Here is a 23,779-nt window from a genome sequence, read left to right on the forward strand (position 1 = left end):
AGGACACGCACACCGTGAAGAACAGTCTGAGCAGCGAGCCAGCAGGGCCACAGCCTCAGGAAGGCTGTCGTGGGCCATCAGTCATGAAGAGGAGTGCTGTGCCAGCCTCTGGGAGCAGTCAGCTGGCTCCCAGGTTTTCAATTGAAACTGTGTGGATGGAATTGAATTCAAAGATTTACCCCAATTGTTAGGAACGACTACAGCCCGGCGTGTGGAGCAGGAGATACAGAGCCATGATGGAGGTCTGTAACAAAAATGGTGTGGCAGGTGGCAGAGCGGAGGAAGTGTGATGGGCAGGGACATCAGCAGAGGGAGCCTGATGCTGCCAACCACAGGCGGAGGCTCACTGGGTGAGGAGGCAGGGCAAGGAAGGCGCTGTGACGCGGTAACAAAGACCAGCGAGGGAGGCAAAAGGAAGTAGCCGGGTGTGAGGGTTACACCTCAGCCATGGGCATGACGGAAATACGAGCACGGAGGGATTGTAGACTGGTAGGGCCACATCTGCATGTGTCCGGGAGCCCAGCACTCACACACCTGCACGTCTGGGGAGCCTGGCACTTGCACACCTGTCCACATCCAGGAGCCCAACACTTGCACACCTGTGCATCCAGGGAGCCTGGGGCTCACACACCCGCACGCATCCAGGAGTCTGGCACTCGCACAGCTGCACACGTCCAGGAGGCCAACGCCGACTCACTTGCTCATCCGGGAGCCCAGTGGTCGCACACCTGCTCATCCGGGAGCTCAGTGGTCGCACACCTGCTCATCGGGGAGCCCAGTGGTCGCACACCTGCTCATCCGGGAGCCCGGCTCACTCACGCCTGCGTGCGTCCGGGAGCCCCAGTGCTCACAGAGAGGAGAAAGAGGAAGGATGGGAACCGGAACACCATGAAGCGCTGCAGATGACACCAGACAGAATGCTCTGTGGTCCTGCGAGACTCCACTTCGGACTTCAGGTTGGAAACGTTAATTGGGTAACGGAGAGAGAATTTAAGTTATCCTACAAGTAGAGCTCCGAGCGTAAGGGGTGATTAACCTAGGCACACAGGACATGCCCACATTATCTTAGATAGCTCTTAGGAAGCTACTTTTTGGGAAAATACTTGTAGTTGAATTGAGGCCTAAGAATGATAACAGTTAGGTAATGGTGCATGTACTGATTTGGTTACAAATGTGTTCCCCAATTAAACCCCCAGGCATTAGTTGGACAATTAAGAAGAAACAGTTTACAGCAAGATGTGCAAACTCGAGATAATGGATAAGAGTTGTACAAAGAGATACTATTGGTGAGGAGGAGGAGATGTGGGTGATGAAGCTCATTTCAGAAATTGCGGTACAAACAATACCACCTCATCCAAGCTGAGGAGAGTTTGTACACACACATGCACACACACGGGCATGTGTGCACACACTCACACAAATGCACACACATACACACATGTATACACATGCATGGGCACAGAACGTGCACACATGTGCACACATGCATGCATGCTCATGCAAAGAGTCACACATGTGCACACATGTTCATACACATGCCCAAACATGCACATGCAATGTATACACAAATAATGCACATATTCACACACAAAGAATTCATACGTGTGCATGCACACAATACTCATATATGTACACATGCACACACATGTGCACACACACTCAGGGTGTGGTTCTAATGCTGAGTGAATTGCACAATGATGGTAGAGATTCCCCACGATGTGCCAGCCATGTGACACAGGCCTTGACCTCTCCAAAATCCACATTTCCTCAGCAACAGAATGGAATAACAGTGACTGCCACACAGGGTATGGCAGTGTGTCATGTACTTAGAATAGTGTCTGGCATTGACTTTGCCTCCAGAACACACGTAGGTACAAGCATGGAACAAGGGGCCTCCACCACACACCCTCTAACATGCCAGTGGCTCTTATCTCTAGCTGATGAGCCATTTCCAGTTTTGTTTATCTGTATTTTCCAAGCTTCCTGTGTTGAAGGGCATTCAACCTTTAAGACAAATAATAATGACATTTACTATTTCATAAGCTGGATGTGGCACCATTGCTCGGGGCAGGCGTTCGCCTTACTGTGGCTAAGAGCGAGGCACAAGGCCCAGACAGACGTGAGCATGGCAGGTGAAGTGCAGCGTGGCCCTGAGCTTCTGCCCTGATCTGGTGCACCCTGAACGGCCCCTCCTCTTGAGTATGGGTGGGGCCTGGGAACATGGTGCAGCATCACTGCTGGGTGAGGCTGGGGACACACTGCCGTGTCACTGCAGGATGAGGTTGTGCTGTGTGGCCAAGGTGAGAGGATCTGTAGTTGAGTTGTCTGATCACTTGGCTTTGAGTTGACCAAGAGCTTCCTGCCCTGGGTGGGTCTGACCTAATCAGATGTGCTCTTAGAAGCAGGTTGCTATGGATTGAATTATGTCCCCTAAAAGGGAAGATGAAGTCCTGAGCCCGGTGGAGGTGACTTTGTTTGGGGAAATAGGGCTCTTCCTTTGCAGATGCTATTAGTTACATCACAGAGGACATACCCATGTAAGGTGTGTCCCCATCCTTATCCCTTCTGAGGGGCATCTTAGAAAAGGGCAGACACACACAAAGGGGGACAATGCCATGTGACAACAGGGCACACACCTCAAGAAGCAGCAAAGGTACATCACAAGCAGCACCCAGAGCCAGCAGACGCTGGGAGGGGCAGGGAGCAGCTCTTGTCAATGTCCCGGCCGGGAGCGACAGGGCCGTATGATACCCTGGTCTGGATGTGTGGCCTGCAGGACTGGGGACCGTGAATCCCTGCTCTTCTACCTGCTCTGTGGCAATGTGTAGGGCACCACCGAAACTGAGACAAGGACCTGGAGGTCAGAGAGACTCCCCTGCTGGCTCTCGAGGTAGAAATGCCCCACGTGGAGGCCCTGAGAACAGTAGCCAGAGGCCAGACAGGATGCAGAGACCTCAGGCCTGTGCCTGCAAGGAGGCAACGACTTTTGCCCAGAAGCCGAGGGCAGGAGGAGAGGCTGCCATGGCATCGGCGAGCTCTCAGTCCCCTGGACACCTGGCTTTCAGCATGAGACCCTGGGCAGGTGACCAGGCAACCTGTGCCCAGACCTGGCCCACAGCAACTCTGGGAGGACATGTTTGTGTTACTTCAAGCAGCTGAACAGCGATTATAGTGGAAGGAACTGCGTTGCGGGTAAGGAGATGGGCTTCAGGTACTTCCCGTGAGAGCCCATGTGGACCCCACGGCCATGTCCACTCTCCTGCCCACACTCCGCGGCCACTTCTGAGAAGCACACGCATAAATAAAACAGTCTCAGTGAGTGTGAGTGCTCAGGAACCTGCCTGTTGTGCGAGACTGGAAAGCCAGACACTTACCATGACAGAGGGCAACAGAACTGGGTTAGCTGAACCCTGGGCTCCATAAAGCACAAGTGTAAACAAACTGTAACTTTTGGATAAGATTTCAAAACGTGTGCATGTGGGTGGTGTTATTCCCTTAGTTTTTAATCTGCACTTCTAGCTTCATGGGCCAACGCACAGATGCCCACTCTGACTTTTCAAGGTTAAATGGAGGCAAAGGGGCCCTAAGGAGCATGGACAAGGGGTAGCATTTCAAGAGAAGCAGTGCTCCCAATCTCAGATAGGCGGTGAGGGTCCAAGTACAATGGCAGGTCTGGTCTTTTCACTGTTGTTAATTGTTGGGCAGAAAGAACCCAATGAAGCTGTCAGTGTGACGGCCAATGTTTCTAAGGAGTGTTGGCAAACATCTTAAGAAAATAGAAGGAAAACACTAATAGCTCAGAAAAATGTACAAGGGAAAGTGAATAAAGGCTAGGAAATCAAGAGAGTGTGTGGCTGTGAAGTCACACTTCTAGCATCAGGTTTTCAGAGGATATGAGTAGGGAAGGGAGGCAGGGTACTACGACCTTGTCTCACAATTTGCTCCTAGACCTGAAAGGGAAGTGTGTTTGGCTAGGACAGGATGAAGGCTCCTCACACACATTCCTGCCTCACTGCCAACCCTGCAGCCGGGGGACACTCTGCCATTTAGGACACCCCCTAATTTCCAGGAGATGGAGCCGTGAACTGCAGAGTCAGGAGAAGAACTGCAGAGCGGAAAGGCTGCCTCCCGATAAAAATGAAGAGTGCCAATTTGTGTCAAACTTGTTCAAGAAATGAGTAAGTTCAAGGCTGTCTGAGGCAAGAGAGCTCCGTCTCTGAATTAGTATCTGGCTGTGAGCAGGGAATTTTTTTCCTTTCATGTCCTGTGGTAATAAGAGAGTCTTTCTTCTTCTTCTTCTCTTAGAATGGGATGCCATGCAGAAATCGCCTGTTGCAGTCCCTCACATTACTTACTGGAGCAGTGAGACAAAGGGGTCAGCTGGTGTGTGCACCGGCCCGCTGTGCGTTAGCTTACAGCCTGACAGTGGGGACACCCCGCCTGTGGTTCACAGGCACCAAAGGGAAGGAGAGCCCACCAGCGTAGACCCCGTCTCTCCTAACAGACTCTGTTCCTTGCTGCTCCGTCTCTGGGTCACCCCCTTCAGATGCTTGGGGATCACTGTCAAGCCCTACTCTATCACCAGCCACAGTCTGGGTGATTCAGCTTCCTAAATGTCCATCTAATCGAGTACCCCACCTTCACCAGAGTCTCTGAGTGACAGCTCATCTTCTCTCATGGCTGGAGTCCTTTGTGGGGTCCTCCTCAAGCCCCAAAGTGACCACTGAGCACATAAGCCTCCTCCTCTTCTTCCAAGGCCTCTATCAAGATGGGAGAGAGAACCTCATGTCACTGTCCCCTCCTCCTCTCTCCAGGACCTCTGTCAGGATGGGACAAAGGACCTCATGTCACTGTCTCCTCCTCTGCTCTCTGAGACCTTGATCAGGATGGGACAGAGTACCTCATGTCACCGCCCCTCCTCCTCTTCCTCTAGGACCTCTCAGAAATAGGACAGCCAGGCCATACTTCATAGTGCCGTGCTCTCCAATGATGTTACCCCATGCACTTTCTAGATAGTGGAAAGGCTAGTGGTGGGAAAGAACCACAGAGTTCCCTCCATCCTAGAGGGCGGAATTGTTCAAGGGTCCCCAGCTCACAGACATCATTGGTCAAATACCAAGAAGCTAACTGTTCTAATGGCAGAAGGTGAGCTCTGCCCCTCACTGCTCAGGTTCATCCAGAGTACTGGGTCAACCTTAGTTGTTCCCTTCAAGGGGACACTGACAAGGATAGGGCCCCTGTATCTGAGCAAAGTTTTCTGCTCCTGGAAAGGAGTGGGGGGATGTCCTCAGAGAAAGCAGCCTTTCCTTGTATGTGTTCTTGACGTGAGAATCACATCCATAAGGCTTTGATCTTTCTAACTCTCCTTTGAGATGCAAGTAGGAAAATCATTCAATTCTCAAGTCAGAAGGCTGTGATTCTCCTTAAAGTTCATCAGGCCAAACTTACTGCCATAGAGTCAATTCGGACTCATAGCAACCCCCTCTGGGTTCCCAAGGCTATAAATCTTGACAGAAGTAGACTGCCTCATCTTTCTTCCATGGAGAAGCTGGTGGGTTCAAACCACCAACCTTTTGGTTAGTAGCTAAATCCCTTAACCACTACACCACCAGAAACCAAAATAAAAATTAAGTTGTGTCCCTCCAAATATGAGTTAGAACCCTAACCCCATATCTGTGGATGTGGTCCCATTGGGGGACAGGGTTTTCCTTGTTATGTTCATGAGGCCCGATCAGTGAAGGGTGAGTCTCAAACCTGGTGGCTTTGAGATAAAAACAAGCAGACCAGACACGGTGAAGCCAGCAGGAATGGGGGCAGAGAGATACTGCGTGGAGATGGTCAAGGGACGCCAAGGCCGCTGGAGAAGCTGGCACAAGGATTTTCTCCCAGAGTTCCCTAGAAGTGGTGCCCTGATTTGAACGATTAGCCTCCTGATCTGTGAGAAAATAAGCTTATCCTCTTTAAAACCACCTACCTGTGGTATTTGTTACAGCAGCATAAGAAACCAGGAAAAGTGGCCTTTCATCCAGTTCTCAGAGTTGATAGTTCAGGTAAGATTAACATCACGGTTGTACACAAGGACCCGAGGGGGCTTACAAGTTCCACTGTCAGTGGGGTCTTGGACAAAGCTCACTGAGCTCTTGCCATGGGAGAAGATTTGGGGATGGCACCCCATCCGACCATCTACACGCCGTCCTCACCATGCATGTGTTCTGCTAGGTCTTCCTTGTGCGCTATCTCACGCCTGCTGTCCCAATGGTCTCGTCTCTGCTTGGATCCACTTGCCTAAGAACCATTTGGGGCTCCCCTTCTAGCTGACAATTCTATTTCTACTTCAGACCTATGCAATCAGAACCTCCAGGGGAACCAAAGTGTTTACATAAAACCAACACCCCATAAACAGTCCTGACACACAGCCAGAGCTAAGAACCACTGGCAGGCACACCAGTGTTCACCCTAGCCAAAAGGTGCCTGGAGCCTATACGTCCATCACGGTTGCGTGGGTACAAAAGGCAGTCACCCACACAGCAGGACACTACTCAGTCATGAGGAGAAAGGAAGTCCTGATGCAGGACGTAACACGGATGAACCTTGTGGCAGTTAAGATTATTGTCAACATGGCTGGGTCAGGTTTTGAATGGCTGGACAGCTGGATGGAGTTATGCCCCATGATGAGACTGGTAATCAGCTCCATGGTGGAATCTACTTGAGCAGCTGAGTAGCTGCCTTGGGGATGTGGTCTGCTTCCCATATATAAGCTGAAGTTTTGAGAAAGGTCTCCAGTTCTTTGGTATGCTTGGATTGAGCATGTTGCTGTGTCTTCATTCAGCAGCCTGCCAGGTTGTCTGCTGGTCTTAGGACTGTTTTTGGACTTGAACTAGTGGCCTGCCATGTTACTTGATAATCTTTGGACTGTTCCATTTGACTTGTCAACCTTGGGTTTGTCAGCCTCAGCAGCCAGCAGCTGCCTGAGTGAAGAGAAGCCTCCAGCTCCAGGGGGCCAGGAGCAAGAGCCAGAGCTGAAGCCCATGATCAAGGGGCTTTCCCCTAGCTCCTGGAGCTGGCACTTTGAACTCAGACTTCTAGCCTCCTAAACCGTGGAGAATAAATCCCTGTTTGTTAAAGCCATCCACTTGTGGAGTGTCTGTTAGAGCAGCACTAGAGAACTAAGATAAACCCTGAATGGACCCCACTCCATCATAGGGAGATGAGTCCCGATGCAGGCCACAACCCAGACGGACCCGAGAGACATCACACTGAGTACGGCACGTCATCAGAAAAGGATACAAGTGTGTGATCCCACTTACAGAAAATAATAGGCTGGGCCATCGTCTGTGGAGACCAAAGTGTACTAGTGGTGGCCCAGGTGAGTGAGAGCAGCAGTTGTGAAGGGGACTCACTGCTAGGAGCCACCAAGTTCCCACCAACGGTCATGGGAAATCTGAACACAGACAATGATAACGGTTGAACAACAGAAACACAGCTAATGTCACTGAACTGCACACAGGACGGATATTGAAAGGTAGGTGATTTGCTGCACAAATTTACAATAACAAAGAAAACACACAATGTTGGCCTCAGATTTAAGTTGGAATCTCGCTCGCATGCCATGAGCAAGCTACTTAACTCTCTGAGCCTGAAAATGACAGGAATGCCCCATCGCTCCTGGGCCACCTTCATGAAGGATAACATGCCATGGCCCACATGGGTGGCCTTCCTCACTTCTCTGTCATGCCAGAGGCCCATTTCACAGACAAAGGCACTGAGCTTATTGAGAAGAACTGGCAGCAAGGTGCCCAAGGTGATACACCTGTGCTTCATGGGCCAGCATGTGAACTAGGCAGCCCCACACGCAGGAAAGCACTCAAGGACAGCAGTGGCCACAGCCACCTCCTTTCCTCAGTGCCCTCATCACCATGCACCTCGGCAGGCCAGGCGATGGTGGAGCCTGTAAGCTTTACACCAGCTCCAGGCTGGCGGATGGGGGGCATTGCCAAGTGTCTGAGGGAAATCTGCCCTTGCCTTAGAAGCTGCACACTGTCCCGCTGCTGTGGGGTCTGCAGGAACCCAGACCACATTCCACAGCTCTGAAGTCAACACAGAAGTCAAGGAAACCATCCTGGACACGTTTCCTGAGCACTGCTGGTGCCCTCTGCTCTTGCAGGGTGGGATGTCCATGACAGGCAGCCTGCTCTGGGGCCATGGGGAGCACCAGGCGGTCCTGGCTTCCTCTCACAGGCAGTGGGGACCCACGTCAGGTCTTCTGGATGGCCCAGCCAGGCCACCTGTGGTGGCCATGCCACACCACACGTCTCTGTTACCCAGCACTTCTACCTTGAAGTCTACTTTCTGTTTTCCCTTCCCATTGACTGTTCTTACACCGACCACTCACCGGCCATGGCAGAAGGGAGACACCGCAAACAGCATGAGGAGTTCTCCTGGCTTCAGAAACACTGCCCACCGTTCTCTCTGCCACCAGCCCAGCAGTGGCTACACTGTGGCCTGTGGTGCCAGGGACACAGCATGGCAAAGCCACTGTCATGCTATACACACGGGACCCCCAGAAGCACTTACCTGTCATGTTACAGTAGACTTTCAGGGGTGCCAGGGGGCCGCTGCCATCAGGGTCGATCCAGTAGTAGTTGGAGGTCTGACCCAGGTGCTTGTAGGCCTCACAGGACGGCTCGTAGATGGCTGAAAAGAAAGGCCCATGTAAGCCTGGCCCCGAGAAGGCTCCCTAGGACACTGACCAGCCAAGGGCCAGTGAGCTAGCACTGGGGGACGCCTGCATAAGGACTGATGCCTGACTCGGTTCCGATTCTGGGAGCATTTCTGAACCAACAAAGACACTAAATTGGTGTGGCTTTAACACGGGATGAGACTAAAACAGCCAACACCTGGTTCAGAAATAGTGTCTGGCTGTGGGGATTCATGCTCTGAAAAATACTTGATACTGATTTTTCGGGTATTTTAGGGGCTTCATGTTGACGTCATCACTGTTGTCTGCTTTGATGGGTCATCAGCCAAATTAAGAGACAAAAGAGCACCTCTCTCTGTCTCTCTGCCTTTCTCTCTCTCTCCCTTTCTCTCCGTCTCACACACACACACACACACACACGCACACACACACTTTCCTCTTTCTGCACAGTAGGTATAAATCTGCCTCCCACGGCATGCCAGTTCTAGTCCTCCTTTGGGGAAAGCACCCTGGCTCCTTGTATTTCTGGCAGGAGCTTGAATTGTACCGGGTCTTGGTCACACTGAAAGCCAGCACCCATGCATTCAATCACAGATCCCTTCTTGTTTCCCGTCCCGGTTCCACATTTGTCTTGCCCACCTGCACCTGCTTCCAGACACACACAAACTTCCAGATCACTCTGTGGTGGGAACATCATCCTCCTGAGAAACCGGCCCTAACTCCTCACCAGCACCAAGCTGATGTTGAGGAAAGCTCTTGGCAAAGCTAAGGAATCTTTTTGGTACCTGTATGTGTGTGTTGTGAATCTTTCTGGTACGAGCATGTGTGTGCCTGTGAACATGAGCTGTGGGTTGCTGGGGTTGCTGTGGCCTCACTCCTGGGCATGTGTCACTGACAAGGCTGGTGTCTGACACCAGAACCTCCCTTTCCTGCTCCCTCCACTGAGTTCTCTGGGCCACTTGGGCTCTCAGATGTCCTCACTCAGAGAAGGGCTTCCATTCCAGCTAATTTCAAAATAGCAACACTGACCCAAAACCATTCCAAGGTTCTCTGATTTATTTTAGCCCCTTCAGCCCCGCCCCACTGCAGAGTCACTGAGCACATAGGATAGGCTGGCACCAGGCTGACCAACCAGCTTCCACTGACTCGATTCCTACTCCTGGCAGCCCCATGTGTGTCAGAGCAGAACTGAGGCCCAGAGGGTTTTCAGTGTCTGACTTTTCAGAAGTAGATGACCAGGTCTTCCAACATTCCTCGGAGTGGACTCGAACCTCCAACCCTCCTGTTAGTAGCCGAGTGCATCAACTGTTTGCACCACCAGAGCACTGGGTTAGGCCCTGCAAATCTAGCTGTGAACAAGAGACTTAAAGCACTTGGGAGAAGGGTGTGCTCACTCATCACAGTTGTATAAAGTGACAGTGGAAGGGAGGAGACATAGTAGGTGTATCACAGGAAGGGGTGTTACCATAGAGGGGCGTCTGTACAGTAGGTGTATTATAGGAAGGGGTGTTACCATGGGGGGGTACACACAGTAGGTGTATCACAGGAAGGGGTGTTACCATGGGGGAGTACACACAGTAGGTGTATTATAGGAAGGGGTGTTACCATGGGGGTACACACAGTAGGTGTATTACAGGAAGGGGTGTTACCGTGGAGGGGGGTACACACAGTAGGTGTACTACAGGAAGGATTACACTGGAGGGGGAGTACGCACAGTAGGTGTATTACATGAATGGGTGTTAAGGTGGAGAGGGAGTACACACAGGAGGTGTATTACAGGAAGGGGTGTTACCGTGGAGGGAGGTACACACAGTAGGTGTACTACAGGAAGGATTACACTGGAGGGGAAGTCTGCACAGTAGGTATATTACAGGAAGGGGTGTTAGGGTGGAGGGGGAGTATGTACAGTAGGTGTATTACAAGAAGGGGTGTTACCGTGGAGGGGGAGTATGTACAGTAGGTGTATTACAGGAAGGGGTGTTAGGGTGGAGGGGGAGTACACACAGTAGGTGTACTACAGGAAGGATTACACTGGAGGGGGAGTACACACAGTAGGTGTATTACAGGAAGGGGTGTTAAGGTGGAGGGGGAGTACACACAGTAGGTATACAGGAAGGGTTACACTAGAGGGAAAGTACACACAGTAGGTAGGTGTACTACAGGAAGGGTTACACCAGAGGGGGAATACGCATAGTAGGTGTACTACAGGAGTGTTACAACAGAAGGGGCAGGTCCACTCCACCCTACAGAGTCTCTCGTGACACAGTGGGCTATAGGTACCACTGTATTGATTATAGATGATTGGGATCTGATTTAATGGAATTTCATACAGGAATAGTAAGCTCTTAACAAGATTATGAAGAATTTTGGAGGCATGTGTTCAGAATGTGTTATCTTTCCTACTCTGTGGTATCTAACGTGGACAATACTTGAGAAAAGCTGTCTGAACTGAACTGACCAATTTTGACTTGAGGCCACGTGAGCTGGCTAGTAGGAGAAGCATTGGCACATGGAAGCCTGGGTGGCTGAGCTTGAGTTCAGGAAGCTACCCCTTTCCTCACTCAGCATGTGGGCATTTTACCAGGTGGGAAGGGCAGAGGTTCAACCATGCCAGGCACCTCAGAAGAAAGGCCTGGCACTCTGTCCCTAACACTCAGCCCTGAAAGGCCCTGAGAAGCAGGGCCCTCCTCAGCCATGTAGGGGCGCCGTGAGTGGGAACCGGCCACAGACCCTCCCCGGGCGGGTGACACCCCACAGCACAGCTTGTGAGTGAGGGTGTGGTCACAGACCCTCCCTGGGTGAGTGAATGACACACAGCCTGTGAGTGAGGGTGTGGCCAGCAAGGGGACAGTGTCTTTTTCTTCAAAGTGTAGCAATTCAGTCTTTAACACGCTACCGGCTGGCCTTGCCTCCTGTACTTCAGTACCACCTGAGCACAGTGACAATCACCGAGTGACCTCCCTAAAACCAGGTCTGCCTCCTGCTCCCCGTGCCTGTGATGAGCTGGCGCAGTGCAGCTGTAACAAGGTCCCCAGCCAGGACTATGTCCCCAAATGCCGTGCTGCTCCCATCCTGAGGACAAGCTAACTAGGAAGTGTGTGGACAAACAGATGCCAAAAGGCAAAGCAGTGACGTGTGAGAGAAAGCAAGCTGAGGCTGCCCCGGCACTCCAGCCAACAGTACGGGGGAATGGATGCAAAACTGTAAGTGCAAACGGCACCAACAAGAAACGGCTCCACAAACTGGAAGGAAACACACCAACACACCTTTGAGTGAGGGTGTGGTTACAGGCCCTCCCCCGGCGAGTGAGTGACAGCCCGGGGTTGGGAAGCTGTCGGCAAGTAAAACACCCACTTTCCTGTGGTCTCCGCCTGATAAAGTGCGTATGTTACCTTATCATTAAAGACACACTTTCCAAATGTGCCTCTGGGTCAGCGGCACCGAGGGAGAGGTGAGGGCAGCTGTGATGGGGTCCTGTCATCCGAATCATGTTGGAGCGACGGTGGTTCAAATCCCTGTTCTGTCCTTTACTCACGGGGAATCCTACCTTTAACTTTTCACCTGTAAAATGAAGCACTGAGCATATTTAAATCAAAGTGGCATTTAAAACTACGCACAGAGGGAGCTCGCTGCAGTATTGGCGCCACGTGCTTCCCCGGCTGCCTCCTGCTTGGTGGAGTCCCTGCTGGCCTCGTGACCAGGTCCTTCAGGACTGGGAGGTGATGACAGAAGGTGAGGGGCTGATGCAGGGGGGACTTCAGCCCGAGAAAGCCCTGCATCACCATTTTCCATGAAGTGTGCTGGTTGACCGCGAAGAACAGAAAGGCGATTGGGCTGGCAGGAAAGCCAACAGACTGGCAAAGCCCATCAGTTTATTGGGGAGGTCGTTTCTCGTTCTGGCCCCCATACCCCAATACAAGGTGTCATATAATTCTCCCTACTCACAGGTGCATCTCAGCTGCTAGCAGTAACACCCCTGACCCCAACATGGTTTCACGGGATTAGGGATAGACCCCAGAAGGTCCTACCTGCCCTATTCCTCCTCTCTACCCAGGAGTCTGTGAGTTTGTGCTGGGAGCGTGGAGTGTGGGTGTGGCCTGTTGCTGCAGGGAGGAGTTACCACAAACAGCACACCCTCATGACTGTATAGCCGAGGCGGTCAGACGTCCCACGGGGGTCTCACTGGGCCAGAATCCAGGGCCTCCCTTCCTTTTCCACCTTCTGGGTTCTCAGGTCTTGCCTCCCTCCACCTCCAAAGCCTTCCCCTAAGTCTTGCTCATGCCACACGTCTGATTTTTGCCACCATGACTTCTTGGCCTCTTTGGAAGACCCATGGGATTAGATTGGACCCACGTGGACACTCCTGGATGGTCTCCCCTCTCCAGATCTCCAACCTCATCACATCTGCACGGTCTCTGTCATGTAAAGTAACAGTCACAGGTTCTGGGGATTCGGACACAGTCATCTCTGGGGGGTCATTATTCTGCCCACCAAAACCAAAAGCCACACCCACTGCCGGCAAGGTGATTCTGACGTAGGGCACCCCGGGGACACAGCAGAGCTGGGTTTCCAAGGCTGTCTGTCAATCTTCACGGAAGCAGACTGCCTCACCTTTCTCTTGCAGAGCGGCTGGTGAGTTCGAATCACTGGTCTTTTGGTTGGCAGCTGAGCGCTTTAACCGCAGCCCCAGCAGAGCCCCTGTTCAGCCCAACACAGCTCTGTGCGGAGAGCATGTCGGGCTATGCGATGAACAGGCTCTATTACACACTGGCTCAGCTTCTCAGAGCCACTTCAACAAATGAGCACAGAGCAGGTGGCTCCAAACAGCAGGCTGCATCTCTTCCGGGGCCGGAGGCCGTCCATCCTAAACCGAGGTGTGGCCAGGGCTCTAGGGGAGACGCTGGTCCATTGCCTCCCCTCCTCGCGGCTGCTGGCCGTCGCTGGCTTTCCCTGGCTCAGGGGCAGCTCTCCCATCCCTGCTGGTGCCCTGACATGGCTGTTCCCCTCAGTGTCTCTTACAAGGACACCTCTCAGGTGGGATTAGGACCCACCCTACTCCAGCATGACCTCATGTGAACCAGTAGCATCTTCAGGGACCCGGCCGCCCAACGAGGTCTCGTTCTCAGGCCCTGGGTTAGCACTTGGGTAGATCTGGTAAGCCTTCGGCAGGCTCTCCCGAGCCAGTGGAAACTGCATGAGCCAGGAAAAGAGAACACAGCTCTTTGGCCCGTGGCAGGGCCCTCGGCAGAGCTGGGGGAGCGGGGCGCCCAGCAAGGATGGTCTCTGCTGTCCTCACTCCTCCTCCCTGAGGTCGGACCCCTTACACCACTCAGCCACTTCCCAGCCTAGCGTGGCTGTCACAGATAGCTTTCTCCGGCAGAATAAGAAATCTCCTGAAACTACGAACTGGCTTTCTGATCACGGGCAGGCTCTGTGAACGTGGCAGGGGCAGGAGTTCTTCTCAAAGCTCACTGATCCCGGGGTGAGCAGAGCCAGGCTGCAGGGACCGGAGGCCCCCCAGCAGCCCCTGAGTTCCAGGACCCGCCATTGTATTTGATTAGTGCAGAGTAAGCTTCGCAAGCCTGAGTGCTCACTAACATGAGAATATTAGCCTCATGTGCTGTCTCTTTGGGGTTTTTTAAGCCGGAATCCCCGCCCTGAGTGAACTCCCGATTTCCCCAGGGACCTTCCTGTCAGGTCCTCTGTGTGCTGACAGTGTGCCCTGAGCCTTCCAGGCACATGAGTTCTGCCTGCGCTGTCTGCCATTATGACCCCTGCGGGTCCTTCCACCTGTCCCCGTCCCAAGGGGAAGGCAATTTAGGAGAGAACTAGAGAGTTTTGATTTCCTGTTACAAGAACAACAGCTCCGGGTTATCCGCCTGACACACTCCCTCAGGGATCGGACCTCTGGAGATCAGAGCGAAGCCCACCTCACTACGCCCTTCCCCCCTCGTGCCCCTGCCCCTGTTTCTGCTGTGGGTCCTGCCTTCTCAAGGCCCTCCTCCTTGTCACCCGCACCAAGACCCTGCCTTCGAGAACAGAGTTGGTACTTCATGGCGCCACTTACTGCACAGGCACCGTGTCGTGGTGTCACCGTGCTCCCTGGTGACAGCAGCATCCATTGTAAGTGTCCGGAACTTGGTGAGTAAGGCTGACATTTTCCTCTCGATTACTTTCAGAAGATTAAAAAGAACAAAATCAGCTGTCCTGAAGTCCATTCCACCTGGTGTCCGTGCGTGCCAGACTGGAGCTGCGTTCCACGGGCTTCTCGGGCTGTGACCTCTCAGAGGCCGGCTGCTGGGCCTTCCCTGTGCGGTGCCTCTCGCTGGGTCCCACTCGCCAACCTTCCAGCTGTTTGCACAACCCTCCGGGGGAAAGAAGATGCCACACACCGCCCCGCGCAATTCTCGCCTCCCAGCCCCCGCAAGGACCTGAGCTTCCTCCTCAGGACACACCAGCCCCCCGGCTGGATGTCCTTCTGCTGCGCCTCTCCCAGTGCCCCTGGCATTGACACCAACCCCACAGGCCGCGTCCTCTGGGCCTTGGTGGGGGCGGCTCTGCTGGCGCCTCTCCCCGTGCAACCCGCTCCCTGTGCCGTGACCGGCGCCCTGCTGGCCCCGCTGGCCTTCTGGCGCTCCTCGTCGTGTCCTCAGCCGCCGTCTCCTCTCTGACTGGCAGCAAGACCTGTGCTCGGGCCTTCCTCTCGCTCTGCCTCTGCCGTCCTCCGTCCTCACAGGGGTCTGCGGATCTGTCCCACGTGGTAGCCTTGAAACGGCAGATCCAGGGTCTCAACGCGGAAATTCCAGCGTTAGACAGAATCCTGATCTTTAACAACAAGCCACGGTCTGTGCTGCTCTCGTCACGGACGAAGGGCATTTCCTAATGGCTGAAGCAGAGCGCGGAGAAGACTGGGGGTGTTCTCCTCGGAGGAAGAGTATTTAGAAGGAAGAGTAGATTTTTCTTAATTATATCTGAGAGGCCTGCTCCCTGTAGGTGGTATGCACACAGACATGTGTACGTGTATGTACACGCGTGTCTATTTATCACTGCAGCTTTACAGTTAGAGCTTCCACACTCACTGAGAGGCCTGCTCCCTGTAGGTGGTATACACACAGACGTGTGCGCCTCTACGTGCACACACATGTCCATTTATCACCTGCAGCTTTATAATTAGGACTCCCACACTCACTGAGAGGCTGGCGGTTCAAGTCCTCCCAGAGCTGTCTTGGGAGACAGGTCAGGCAATCAACTTCTGAAAAATCTCTTGTGGAAAACCCTATGAGTACAGTTGTGTTCTGAAACCCATGGTGTCACTATGGGTCAGAATCAGCTCCATGCCAAATGGTTCAAAAGTACAACCCAGCCACCAAAACCAAACCAAACTCACTGCCGTGGAGTCGGACCCGACTCATAGCGACCCCTCCTTGGGTTTCCGAGGCAGTATCACTACGGAAGTAGATGGGCCAACCTCCCTTCTGAGGAGTGGCTGGTGGGTATGAACTGCCAGCCTTCTGGTGAGCAGTCACGTGCCTTAGGCAAGTGCAACCCAGCTAGGCCGGCAGAAAGAGTCCACTGTGGCTCTGATTACCTAGTGCCAATCCAGACTGCACGCCTTCCGCTCTTCATGACTGAGATGCACACGCCTCAACCTGGACACTCCGTTCCGGTCCACAGAATGCTGCTTTACCTTCGGTAGTGAGTGAAGCAATAAGGCCGGTCTTCAATATCCAATGAGGACTTCCAAATTTCGTTGCAAAACAAACCACTACACAATACAGACACAAACACTGAAACCTGAGAATGAAGCTGACGGATGGCTTCCCGCGGCAGACAGGACGGTGTCGAAACCGCTGTGGAACCAAAACCCATCAGGCTCGGTGCCGCACCCTCCTAAGAAAAGCAGGCAGGCAGGGCGGTGTGGGGGAGAGCTGCTTCAGGGGCAGGGTCCCCGGACAGAGGCCAGGTTCTGTCACTCCAGCCCACACGGCACGTGCCGTCTCCCCTCGCATCTCCGAGTCTGAGTTCTGTCCTCCAAGGACTGAGGAGGCAGAGACCATATATAGGTTTACCAGTGTCCGGTTCATATATCAGAAGGCCGGTGCCTGCGTGTCTACACTCGGTAGGTACTATACCTCGTCTGTTACTGAGCTTCCCCATAGTAACTCAGACATATTGGTTGGTTTCAGACCTCCTCTCTCTCAGTTAAAGTAGGATTTAATACAGATAATCCTGCCCGAAAATAGAGAACCCCACCAGTGGACGAAGGTTGAGAGGCTTTTGATGGAACTGGGACAACACAGGGTGTCGGCATCTGTTTAGGTTTCTGACCGGGTCCCCAAGGGATGCTGGCGCTGACTGACCTTCCCCACCTTCCTGTGACACATGAGGGCTGTCTCCATGCAGCTGTGCTTATAGGACAGGCTTCTGTGATGACTCTCAGAGAAGCCTGACAGGGCTCCCCTTGTCTGAGGCCATGGGAGGAAATGTGGGTTCCACGGTCCCCACTTAGGATCCTGATGTCAGCATGCCTACCCACTGTGAGGACAAGGGCAGCTGTTACGTGCCCCGGAACCTAAAACATCCACCACTGCCCCAGGTGCATGGAAATTGCTGGATCCAACAATTCCCAGGGCCATGGAACCTTCTGTCATCTCTGCTGAGCACAGACTGCTCCTATTTACAGCCGAGGGAAAGGCAGGGAAAACATACATTACTGTTGCCTCGTACAACTGATGACAAAGGACCAGGAAGAGCTGACACACTGGAATTCTGGTGTTGGCAAAGAACGCCAGAAATACTGTAGACCGACAGAAGAACGAACATGTCTGTTCTGGCAGGACTACAGCAGAGTGTTCGTTAGAAGCGAGGATGGCGAGGTTTGTGTCTTGTGTTTTGGAGATGTTATCAGGAGGGACCAGTCCCTGGAGCAGCACATAATGCTTGGTGAAGCAGAGGGCCAGTGAACAAGAGGGAGCCCCTCGAGGAGATGGACTGACACAGTGACTGCAGCTACGGGCTCAAGCGCAGCAACGACTGTGAGGGGGTGCAGGACCGGGCGGCATTTCGTTCTGTTGGACGTAAGGTTGCTATGAGTCGGAGTTGACTTTTCCTGTGAGGAAACCCAGGGCAATGCACAAGACATTCTGACAGTCCATCACTCGCCCATCAGTCTATTGCACCGTGGTGGCCTGCGTGCTGCTGCGAGGCTTGCAGATTAACACAGACCAGGACGAAGAACCCAGCTATCCACCGCTAAAAGCATCGGCTACTGGAGACCTTAGAACAGCCGCAGAGCACTGTCCCATACAGTGCTGGAAGATGAGCCCCTCAAGTCGGAAGGCACTCAAAACACAACTGGGGAAGAGCTGCCTCCTCAAGGGAGAGGCGACCTTAGTGCCTTACACCCACCCATCTTGTCTCTGGGATGGCAAAACTGACCAATCCCCATGTGGTACCATGCAAACAAGCTGTTCAACATGTTTGCATGGTACCACCCCTATATGGGTGCCATGCACCTTATTTACATTAATAACAAGCTGTCCAATGCCCTTGGAGGGAGGAAAGCTTTCGGGACCTCCATTTGCCAATGGAGTATGACTCAAACTGGGAAGAAACAGCTGCAAACATCCATTGATAACTGGGACACTGAATGTACAAAGTATGAATCTAGGAAAATTGGAAGTTGTCAAAAATGAAATGGAATACATAAAGATTGACATGCTAGGCATTAGTGAGCTGCTATTAGCCATTCTGAATTGGACAATCATATGGCCTACTATGCTGGGAATTACAAATTGAAGAGGAATGGGGTCACATTCATTGTCAAAAAAAAACATTTTAAGATCTATCCTGAAGAACTCTATCAGTGATAGGACAATATCCATATGCCTGCAAGGAAGACCAGTTAATATAGCTGTTATTCAAATTTACACACCAACTGCTACAGCCAAAGATGAAGAAATGAATGAAAAGATGAAGCTGGAAGTGCTAAGTCATCTATGCTAAGAAATTTGGAAGACAGGTACCTGATCAACCGACTGGAAAATATCCCTATCTATGCCTATTCCCAACAAAGGTGATCCAACAGAATACAGAAATTACCAACCAAAATCATTAACATCCCACCCAAGTAAAGTTTTTCTAAATATAAATAAAATAAATAAAAGAGTTGTGGTTGTACATTGACAGGGAACTGCCAGAAATTCAAGCTGGATTCAGAAGAGGATGTGGAACAAGGGATATCATTGCTGATGTCAGATGGATCTGGCTGAAAGCAGAGAATACCAGAAAGATGTTTACCTGTGTTTTACATACTTCACAAAGGCATTTGATTGTGCGGATCATGACAAATCATGGATAACACTGTGAAGAATGGGAATTCCAGAATTCTTAAGTGTTCTCATTTGGAACCTGTACAAGAGGCAGTCATTCAAACAGAACAAGAGGAAACTGCCTGGTTTAAAATCAGGAAAGGTGTGTAAAATGGCATGTGATGTTCTCTGATGTCCTCTAACATCATGAGGGGAGAAGCATCAAGGTCAACAGTCCAAGGCTGATTCCTATGAAGAAGAGTTAGCCATGCCTCCACCCTCCAAACTTTTTACCAATTCTGACACCAGCCATCCCTCTCACAGCATTCTCCACTTCTTTGCTGGGTTCAATAATTCATTGCAATGGTCACACAGAACTCAGAAACAATGCTCATGATTATGGGGTTTATAAGGGAAGTAAAGGTTATAGTTCAGCATCAGAAACAACTCAGGATACAGTTGTTCATTCTTGGATCAGAATGGGCTCTTCACAGCCATGCCTCAGATAGACCCCTCTCTGGCCTCTCAGCCCCATGAGGCCTTCTTGCTCAGTGGGCTGGAAAGCCCACTGCTCTGTCTTGTGTTGGTCTCTTGGTTCTGCTGCCTCTGTTGCCACCCCTTTCCTGCTGATGATGTTTCTCATCATCTCTGGTGTCACAGCTCTCTGTTTCCTGGGCCAAGGAGTTCAGTGAAGGGATCTCGGGTCCAAGGACACACTCCACTCCTGGCTCTTCTTTCTCGATGGTAGTGACACCCACCCATCTTGTCTCTGGGATGGCAAAACTGACCAATCCCCATGTGGTACCATGCAAACAAGCTGTTCAACATGTTTGCATGGTACCACCCCTATATGGGTGCCATGCACCTTATTTACATTAATAACAAGCTGTCCAATGCCCTTGATGGGCCACAAGCTCCTCACATTTACATAGTCCCAGCACTCATTTGGTGGGAGTCACAAAGACTATGGCTTGAAGGGCCATACTAAGTCATTCACTTTACTGCAGTGTGTGTCAGGATTGTACCCTTTTACCATACTTATTCAATCTGCATACTGAGCAAATTATATGAGAAGCTGGACTATATGAAGAAGAACATGGCATCAGGATTGGAGGAAGACTCATTAACAACCTGCAATATGCAGATAGCACAACCTTGCTTGCTGAGAGTGAATAGGACTTGAAACACTTATTGATGAAGATCGAAGACTACAGCCTTCAGTATGGATTACACCTCAACATATAGAAAACAAGTATTCTCACAACTGGACCAATAAGCAACATCATGATAAATGTAAAAGATGAAAATTGTCAAGGATTTCATTTTGCTGGGATCCACAATCAACACCCACGGAGGCACCAGTCAAGAAATCAGACGTCATATAGAACTGGCAAATGTGCTGCAACAGACCTCTTTAAAGTGTTAAAGAGCAAAGATGTCACTTTGAGGACTAAGGTCTTCCTGACTCACACCATGGTATTTCCAATCACCTCATATGCATGTGACATCTGGACAATGACTAGGAAAGACTGAAGAAGAATGAATGCCTTTGAATTACTGTGTTGGTGAAGAAAACGGAATATACCAGAGCCCATCAGAAGAAAGCACATCTGGCTTAGAAGTACAGCCAGAATGCTCCTTAGAAGTGAGGATGGTGAGACTTCACCTCACACACCTTGGTCATGTTATCAGGAGGGACCAATCTCTGGAGAAGGACATCATGCTTGGTAAAGTAGAGGGTTGGTGAAAACAAGGAAGATCCTCAATGAGATGGATGGACACAGTGGCTGCTCACGCACAGCAATGATTATGAGGATCATGCTGGATCGGGCAGTGTTTCATTCTGTTGTATATCGGGTCACTCTGACTTGGAACTGACTCAACGGCACCTAGCAACAACAACAAAAAGTTGGGTAGTCGATTTTGTACCGTTGTCATAAATGTGAAACACTGGATAATGAGATAGTCGATAAATGAGAACTAGGTCTATGACCATGCAAGGAGTCCACGGGTGGTGCAAACCTACCACTGAAAGACTGAACTCCACCCAGAGGCACCTCAGAAGAAAGGCCTGGTAATCTGATTCCAAAACATCAGCCATCAAAATATGATGGAGCACAGTTCTACTCTGACACACATTGGGCCACCACGAGTCAGCCATCTTGATCGCAGCTGTTCATATGACCACGTGAAGGAGACCTGCACAAGGGGCTCTGAAGATTAAGTCTATTAGGTTCAGTGCCACTGCCCTCTGATTGTCCCCATTTTACAATGACTGCACCCAGGCTCAGGAAGGTTTAGGAATTTCTGCAGTCACACAGCTGTCAGCCATGGGAACCTGGACTCCCCCGGTGGTGGCTCTGCCTGTGTAGGCTGGGATCAGGCTGCTGCCACATGACGATGCTTCCTATCCTATCTGCATCTCCTATGTTACTTACTTTTGAGTGTTTCAGATGACACACTGAACTAATTCTTCACTTTAAAGAAAAACAGTTCCTGCCTTATAGGATAAAGTGTGTGTTGGTGTGGAAGAACTCCGGATTGATGTGATCCTTCAGACAGAGATGCTGAACTCCCGAGGATGTGGCTGTTTGGAAAGAGGGTTTTTCGTTTATTATAAGTTGGGTCACATGGAGTCATATCAGAGTAGGGGGCCCCTAGTGCTAATCTCTTCTGAGGGGGAAAATGGGGATCCTCTACAGACCAAGGAATGTCAAGAACCCCCAAGGCTGCCAGAAGCTGAACGAGACCAGAGAGGATCCTCCCCCAGACCCAAAAGAGGAAGTACACCCCTGCCTCTGCCCTGAATTTGGACTCTAGCCTCCAAAATTGCAAGAAAACAATTCTGTTCTTCAAAGCCTCTCACGAGAGATACTTTGTTGTAGGCCCCAGGAACTAAGTGACAGAATTCAGGGGACTCACAGTGTCGGGCTGTCGCCATTGTACCAAGGAATTCTAATGAGTTTCCACATCTGAGCTCAGCCGTTCCTGTGATGTTGTCAGGTGCCACCGAGTCCTTTCTAACTCACGCCAACCTCATGTACAGGTGCCCAGCCCTGCTCCATTCTAACCATCACTGCCAGGCATGAGCCCATCATCACAGCCACCATGTCGACTCATCTTGTTGAGAGTGCGTCTCTTTTCAGCTGACCTACTTTGCCAAGCAGGATATCCTTCTCCAATGACTGGTCCCTTCAGGCAACATGACTAAAGTATGAGAAACCAAGTGCCACCATTCTCCCTGGTAAGGCGCATTCCAACTGTACTTCCTCTAAGACAGATTTGATCATTCTAGTGATTCATGGTACATTCAATATTTTTTTTGCCACCACCACAATTCAAATGCAACAATTCTTCTGACGTCTTCCTTATTCATGATCCAGATTTCACATGCATATGAGGCAATTGAAAATACCATGGCTTGGGGCAGGCACACCTTTAACTTAGTCTTCAAAGTGCATCTTCACTATTTAACACTTTAAAGAAACTTTTACAGCAGATTTGCCAAAAGCAATGCATCCTCTGATCCCTTGACTGCTGCTGCTTCCATGGGTGTTGACTGTGGATCCCATTAAAAGGAAATCCTTGACAACTTCAATCTTCTCTCCATTTATCATGATGTTGCTTATTGGTCCAGTTGCGAGGCATTTTCTTTTCTTTATGTTGAGATGTAACCCACACTGAAGACTGTAGTCTTTGACCTTCATCAGTAAGTGCTCCAAGTCCTCTTCACTTTCAGCAAGCAAAGCTGGGTCATCTGCATACTGTAGGTTGTTAATGAGTCTGCCTCCAATCCCGATGTCCTGTTCTTTATATAGTTCAGTTTCTGAATCATTAGCTCAGCATACAGACTGAATAAGTGTGGTGAAAGGATCCAACCCTGACACACACCATTCCTGATTTTAAACCATGCAGCATCCCCTTGTTATGTTGAATGACAGCCTCTGTCTATGCATAGGTTCTTCACGAGCACAGTTAAGCGTTCTGCATTTGCCATTCTTTACAAGTTATACATAATTCAAGATCAAAACAGTTGAATGCCCTTGCCTAGTCAATAAAATGCATGTAAACATCTCACCGGTATTCTTTGCCTACAGCCAAGATCCATCTGACATTAGCAATGATATTGCTCGTTCTATACCCTCTTCTGAATCTGCCCTGGATTGCTGACAGTTCCCTGTCCATATACTGCTGCAAATGTCTTTGAATTCTTTTCAGCAAAATATTACTTGTATGTGCCACTCCTCGGAAGGAAGGTTGGGCAATCCTACTTCCGTAGTGATACTGCCTCGGAAACCCAAGGAGGGGTCGCTATGAGTCGGGGCCGACTCGACGGCACATAACAACAACAACAACATGTAATACTAATGATATTGTTTGATACCTTTTGCATTCTGTTGGATCACCTTTCTTTGGAGTGGGCACAGATATGGACTTCTTCAGTCGGCTGGTCAGGTATCTGTCATCCAAATTTCTTGGCATGAAAAAGTGAGTGCATCCAGTGCTGCATCTACTTGTTGAAACATCTCAGTGGGTATATTCCTGAAGCCCCCCCCCCTTTTTTTTTTAACCAGTTCCTTCAGGGCAGGTTGGATTTCTTCCTTCCATATCATTGGTTGTTCTTGATCATATGCTACCTCCTGAAATGGTTGAACATTGACCAATTCTTTTTGTTACAATGATTCTCTGTATTCCTTCCACCTTCTTTTGATGTTTCCTGCATCTATGGACTTTTGTCCATAGAATCCTTCACTATTTCAACTCAAGGCTT

The 23,779-nt window shown here is 50.8% G+C and overlaps 1 protein-coding gene across 1 annotated transcript in view; it reads right to left on the reverse strand.

Moving 5' to 3' along the window:
• CNTNAP2 (contactin associated protein 2) overlaps positions 1–23,779 on the reverse strand; it is a gene marked incomplete at its 5' end in the record, with an annotated part of 1,317,366 nt that overhangs the window by 704,304 nt on the left and 589,283 nt on the right. Inside the window, one exon of the mRNA XM_007955953.1 lies at positions 8,575–8,694. Coding sequence (XP_007954144.1) covers positions 8,575–8,694 — 120 coding nt within the window. The remainder of the gene's footprint in view (positions 1–8,574; positions 8,695–23,779) is intronic.

This window comes from Orycteropus afer, unplaced genomic scaffold (genome assembly GCF_000298275.1).
Source record: "Orycteropus afer afer isolate SDZICR_OR568_19922 unplaced genomic scaffold, OryAfe1.0 scaffold00556, whole genome shotgun sequence".
Taxonomy (NCBI): Eukaryota; Metazoa; Chordata; class Mammalia; order Tubulidentata; family Orycteropodidae; genus Orycteropus; species Orycteropus afer.